The sequence below is a fragment of the Dipodomys ordii genome, unplaced genomic scaffold (genome assembly GCF_000151885.1).
Source record: "Dipodomys ordii isolate 6190 unplaced genomic scaffold, Dord_2.0 Scaffold24, whole genome shotgun sequence".
Lineage (NCBI taxonomy): Eukaryota > Metazoa > Chordata > Mammalia > Rodentia > Heteromyidae > Dipodomys > Dipodomys ordii.
The window spans coordinates 16995278-17001407 of NW_012267240.1; the positions used below are offsets into that span (position 1 = coordinate 16995278).

The window sequence follows — 6130 nt, forward strand, 5'->3', positions numbered from 1 at the left end:
GTTAGGAAATGGAAAGGCTTGGAAAAAATTATATTAAGTGAAGTAAGCCAGGCCCAAAGAAACATAGGTCCCATGGTTTCCCTTATTTGCAAAGGAAAGTTTATGAGACCAGCCAGAAGCTGCAGGGGAAGCCGCGCTTCAAGTGTAGAGCAGCAGCCTGGAGCAAAGTGGCTGGGGAAGAGCGGGGAGCTCTGGATTCCAGCTCCAGAACCAGGCATGGGCGGCAGGCAGCAGCACGCGCACCCGCACACAGGCACGCACTGGGCCGGGCCGCCCTCCGCCTCCGGGGCGGGGCCGGGGCCGGGTTAAGTGGGGCCTTGGCGGGGCGGGAGGTGCAGAGTGCACGCCGCCGCCATGGACGCGCGCGCCGCCGCCCGCCTGCGGACCGTCCTGGGCCACCTCGGCCGCCTTGAGCCCCGGGACGTTGTATCCTTCACCCTGCGCGGGGCTCTGGTCGAGCTGCCCGCCTCGTCCCGGGTGGTGTCCCGGGGCCTGACGTCTGGATCCTTCCCCGATGTCCGCCCGGGCGGCAGCCCCACGTCCTTGTCCTGGGGCGTGAGGCTGTCGGGCCTGGGGAGGGGGCTTCGGTGGGTTGGAGGGGCTGCGGCGGGTGCCCGGTTCTGGATCATTCAGGATGCCTTTCGTCCTTGGAGATCCCGGGCGCTGGCAGGAGGCGTCGTCCGTCCTCGAGGGGCTGAGCTGAGCCTCTGGCGCCGCCATGGGCCGACCCCCACCCCAGTGGGGACCCCCTCTGCGCCCCTCCGCTGCCCACTTCCGGGGAGCTCTGGGGGGCCGCGGGGCCCACAGCTGCCAGGCCACAGCACCAGCAGCTTGGACAGATCATGACACTCCGCGGATAACCTCATCGCAGGGCACAGGGAAGAGACTTCAACCCGAGGAGGGCACAGATTGTCCAGGGGCCTTCAAACAAAGCAGCAGCTGTGGAAATGGCCGTGGACCAGACCAGGCCGTGTCACCTGCATTGCCACACACCTCGGTGCTAGGCTCATTCAACACACTGGGCAGTTCTGCTTAGGACTAGAATCATGTTTCTTGGTCATGTCTCTCACTACTTGTTTTTTGTTGTTGTTGTTGTTCCTGGGCCTAGAAAATGCTCCTAGCTTCTTTGGTTCAAGGTGAGCACTCTACCACTTGACCCACAGTGCCATTTGCAGCTCTTTTGGACTAGTTTATTGGAGGTAAGAGTCTCCTTAACTTTCCTGCTCTGGCTGCCTTCCAATCCCAATCCTCAGCTCTCAGCCTCTTATATAGACCTGAGCTGCCAGTGCTCTCACTAGTCTTTTGCTCTACATTTTTGTTTGTGTTGGTGGTCCTGGAGATTAAGCTCAGGATTAAAAGTGTGGATCACTGACACCTGGAATAATAATGCTTTTGATATACAAAATATGTTTTTAAAATGCAGATAAGTAAATCAGAAGAAAATAAAGAAATGGAACCCCCAAATCATCATTTGCCCAGGCACTGGTAGCTCATGCCTATCATCCTAGCTACTAGGAGCTACATCTGAGGAGGGGTGTGAGGATGCAGGATGGAAGACAGCCTGGACAGACAAATTGGAGACACTCTTATCTCCAGGAAACCAGCAAAAAGCTAGAAATGGAGGTGTTTTTCAAGTGGTAGAACACTAGCCATGAGCAACAGAACCAAGAGTAGAAGGCCCTGAGGCCCTGAGTTCAACTCCCACTACACACGCACGCGCGCTCGCGCACACACACACACACACACACACACGCTCACCATTTGTAAACTTTCTGGCATAGTTCTTTCCTATGTATATGTTACATAATTAGGACTATACTTTTTAATATGTTTTTTCATCCATATTCAACTTATTTTATAAATATTTCCACATCATCCGCAATCTCTCTGAAAACAGCGAACAAACATGCTGCAGGAATAGTGGAGAGGGGACAAGAATATGCCTTCTTGAAGGCTATAATCTGCATGTTCTTGAACTGACATTGCTGAGGGTAATTGAGCAAAGACTTTCACCAGCCTACCTCTGAGAGACAGAGAGCGATTCTATTCTGACTTGTCACTGGTTTTCCTGCTGGAGTACAGTATTGCTACCCAATTCTACAAAGACATCACTTAAAAAATAATAAATAGCAGGGTGCCTTGGCTACCCTATATTAGGGGACTGAGAATGGAAGGTTTGTATAGTTCAAGGCCCATCTGGACAGAAAATTCCTTAAGACTCCATCTCCAAAACAACCAGCAAAAAGATGGGCTGGTGGCTTAGTTCAGAACTAAATTCAAGCCCTAGTACCATCAAACAAACAAATGACAACCAGTTGTTGATAATTAACATGTAAAAGTAACTCTTTTAACAAGAATCAGTAAAGAAAAACAGCAAAATGCTATATCAAAAATTTGCAGTTCCTATGTAAAAAGTATTTCTAGTCTTTTCTGGACTTAGAAAAAAATTAAGTACCAGTACACTGTGTGGCTTCTGTATACTGTTCTGGGGGTCATTGTTGGCTTGGAGGGGAGTAAGAGAGATTTCAGGGCCCATACCCCTAGACAAACGTTCTACCTGGAGTCACATTGAGTAGGCCTGTTTTCTCTCCCTGCTTGTGGAGATAAGCTTTGGGGTTTGTGTCCAGTCAGCACCCCAGTGCAGGAAAATGGAACCAGACAGATTTGTTTCTGGGTGGTCAAAGCCCCGGTTTCCAGCTCTGAGCTCCATCAGTCTTCCTTAGGTTCCTTGTGCTGTGGGTGATGAACTGAAGGGCAGAAGCAACAGGGCTTGAGGCTACCTGGTAGGTCAGGGTGAGTCTCAAGTGTCATTTTCTGCAAAGCAAGCACCCAGTAGTTTCTAAAAAAGGTTGGCTCCTCCTTTTGCATTGTGTGCCTTAACCTCCATCCTAGGTAGCACACCCCACTTCTGGGACTGTTTCTCCCACCAGTTTCCATCCTCAACAATTCCAGTAAGTAGATCTCACCTTTGTTTGTGGCCACACTGTGGGTGTTGGTGTTTCCAGGGGAGATCAGCTTGTCAGACTCAATAGAACATGTCAGCCCTTAGCTTTCATCATTCAAGTCCTCTGTCTTGGGTCTTGCACTAATTAGGGCAGTGGTATGAAGTTTGGAAGGCCTTAACTTGAATTTTTCTATTTGTATTCTAAAATTCAGAAACAAGCAGAAAATACATAATCTCACCTTTAAAAATTCACATGAGGGGCTGGGAAGGTGGCTCAGCGGTAGAGTGTTTTCCTTGCATGCATGAGGCCCAGGGTTTGATTCCTCAGCACCACATAAAGACAAAAAGCTGGAAGTGTTGCTGTGGCTCATGTGGTAGTGCTAGCCTTGAGCTGAAGAACTAAGGGACAGCTCCCAGGCCTTGAGTTCAAGCCCCATGACTGGTGAAAAAAATTCATATGATATATCCCATTTAAATTAGCTTATATTTATGTATTACATTATATTACCAGTGCCCCATCTGACCTTTTCAATGCCTGCATCATAATCACAGAGTGGTTATCATGTCTTTAATTAAAATGTCTTCCATTACTGCACATTTTTTTGATGATCATAGTCAACTTTTTGCCTTTTTCTTTTTCTTTTCTTTTCTTTCTTTCTTTCTTTTCTTTCTTTCTTCCTTTCTTTCTTGCTTTTTTTTTTTGTTGTTGTTGGTTGTGTGACCAGAACTTTGGGCCTGGGCACTCTCCCTCAGCTATTCAGCTCAAGGCTAGCACTCTACCTCTTGAGCCACTGCACCACTTTCTGCTTTATCTGCTTCTGTGGTGCTGAAGAATCCAACTCAGGGCCTCATGCATATAAGGCAAGCACTCTACCACTGATCCACCTTCCCAGTCCTAGTCAAAGGCTTTTTGAACTTAAATAAAATTTTCATTTGTTCGGTTGTGGGGCTTGAACTCTGGGCTTGGGTGCTGTCCCTCAGCTCTTCAGCTCAAGTAGAGCGCTCTACCGCTTAAGCTATAGCACGCACTACTTCCATTTTTCTAGTGGTTTATCAGAGATAAGGGTATCTTGGACTTTCCTGCCCCTGATCCTCAGATCTCAGCCTCTTGAGTAGGTAGGATTACAGGCGTGAACCACCTGCACCCAGCTGAACTTAGTATTTTATAAACTTTTCCAGATTATTTTCTTAAAGCCGTAATAATTGAAATGCTTGATTCAAAAGCAAACAGGGGCTGGGTGCGGTGCCTCACCCCTGCAATTCTAGCTACACAAGAAGCTGAAATCAGAGGATGGAGTTTCAAAACCAGCCAGGGCAGGAGAGTAAAGAGTACTATCTCCAATTAATTACCCCCCTGCAAAGCCTGAAGTGGAGCTGTGACTCAAGTGATAGAGTGCTAGCCTTGGAGAAAAAAGCTCGAGGACAGCACCCAAGCCCTGTGTTCAAGCCCCATGATTGCCTCTACCCCAAAAAAAAACAAAACCCAGAGCATGTGTCAAATTTGTGGTACATCTTGTTAACTTGTACTTTGCAATTTGAGTTTATTTGGTGGGACTTTCTTCTCATTTAGGTTTACTTTGGATAACAGCATCCTCAGCCTGGAGCAGAGACAATTTTATGAAGAAAATGGTTATCTTGTTATTAAAAATCTGGTATCTGATGAGGATATCCAGCGCTTCAGGTACAGTAGTACTTTGACAACCATGTGGATTACACTTGTGTATGCAATGCAAATTGTTCTCTGCAGGTTCAGATTAGTTTTTTGTTTTTGTTCTTTTCTTTTTTTTATTTTTTTCTTTCTTTCCTCATTTCTTCCTTTTTTTCCCCCTTTCCAATTCCAGGGCTTAAACTTAGGGCCTGAGCTGAGTCCCTGAGTTTGTTTTGTTCAAGGTTAGTGCTCTATCACTACAGCCTCAGCTACATTTCCAGCTTTTTTTGTAGTCTTTTGGAGATAAGAGTCTTGTGGACTTTCTTGTCTGGGCTGGCTTTGAACTGGAGTCCTCAGATCTCAGTGTCCTGAGTAGTTAGAAGTATAGGCATGAGCCTTGGACTCTCCCTGAGCTTCTTTGTTCAAGGTTAGCACTGTACCATTTCAGCCAGAGCTCCAGGTCCAGCTTTTTGGTGGTTAATTCTCCAATTACAGTCACAGACTTCCTCCACATGCTGGCTTGGAGGCACACTCCCCAGATCTCAGCTAAGATGACCGAGGTGTGAGCCACCAGTTCCTGGCTTCCAGCTAGCATTTTTGATCCTGCTATTTCTCCTCCATCCCAGGAGAATTCCAAGTAGGGCTCCAGGACAGAGAACCCACACAACCTTCCCCAGGGTGGTGCACTGATTGGAGAGCTTGCAACCCTCACTCATGACATCTTTGGTAAATTTAACTTTCTAGGGATGAATTTGGAAAAATCTGTAGGAAAGAAGTGAAGCTGGACAGATTGGTAATAATGAAGGATGTGTCCATTTCAAAGTTGCAACTTGCTCCAAGTGAGAAAGTGGTCACGAAGATTCAGGATTTCCAAGAAGACCCGGAGCTCTTCAGATACTGCACACTTCCCCAGGTGACAGTGGGCGCCCTGCTCCTTCCCCTCAGCCCTCTCTGGCCATGCAGGGGCTCTGTCTCCCAAGATGCTCCATGGGCTCCATCCATGCATGTTCTTTGTTTTTGTGGTACTAGGGTTTGCAAACAGGACCTCACACATGCTAGGCAAGTGCTCTACCACTTGAGCCACGTCCCTAGGCCCCTGTGTTTTGTGATAGGCTCTCACTATCTTTATCCGAGCTGGTCTCAGTCTCATGTTCTTCCTGCCTCTGCTTTCTGACTAGCTGCAATTATGGGCATGTGTCGTCATGCTCGATGTACTTTTCTTTTTAAATTTAGTTTGTTAAAAAAAATTACTCTTTGGTTAAACTGTGATTCAGTTGGTAGAGTGCTAGACCAGTGAGCAAAAATGTCAGAAACCAAGTTCAAGACCCAGTCTTGGATCAATAATAAAAGGAAACGATAAAAAAAAGGGGGGGGGGAATCGAAAAGAAAAAAAATGGGGCTTGAACTCAGCACTGTTCTTGAGCTTTTTTTTTTTTTTTTTTGGGTCCGGTTGTGGGGCCTGAACTCTGGGCCTGGGCGCTGTCTCTCAGCTCTTCAGCTCAAGGGTAGTGCTCTACCACTTGAGCCACAGCGCCACT

At 47.4% G+C, this 6130-nt stretch overlaps 1 protein-coding gene across 1 annotated transcript in view; it reads left to right on the top strand.

The window, feature by feature from the left end:
* Positions 1-340: 340 nt before the first annotated feature.
* Positions 341-6130, top strand: part of Phyh (phytanoyl-CoA 2-hydroxylase) — a 47657-nt gene continuing 41867 nt past the window's right edge. Inside the window, exons 1-4 of the mRNA XM_013014609.1 lie at positions 341-426; positions 2893-2951; positions 4515-4625; positions 5337-5505. Of these exons, the coding sequence (XP_012870063.1) occupies positions 355-426; positions 2893-2951; positions 4515-4625; positions 5337-5505 (411 nt within the window). The 5' untranslated portion in view covers positions 341-354. The remainder of the gene's footprint in view (positions 427-2892; positions 2952-4514; positions 4626-5336; positions 5506-6130) is intronic.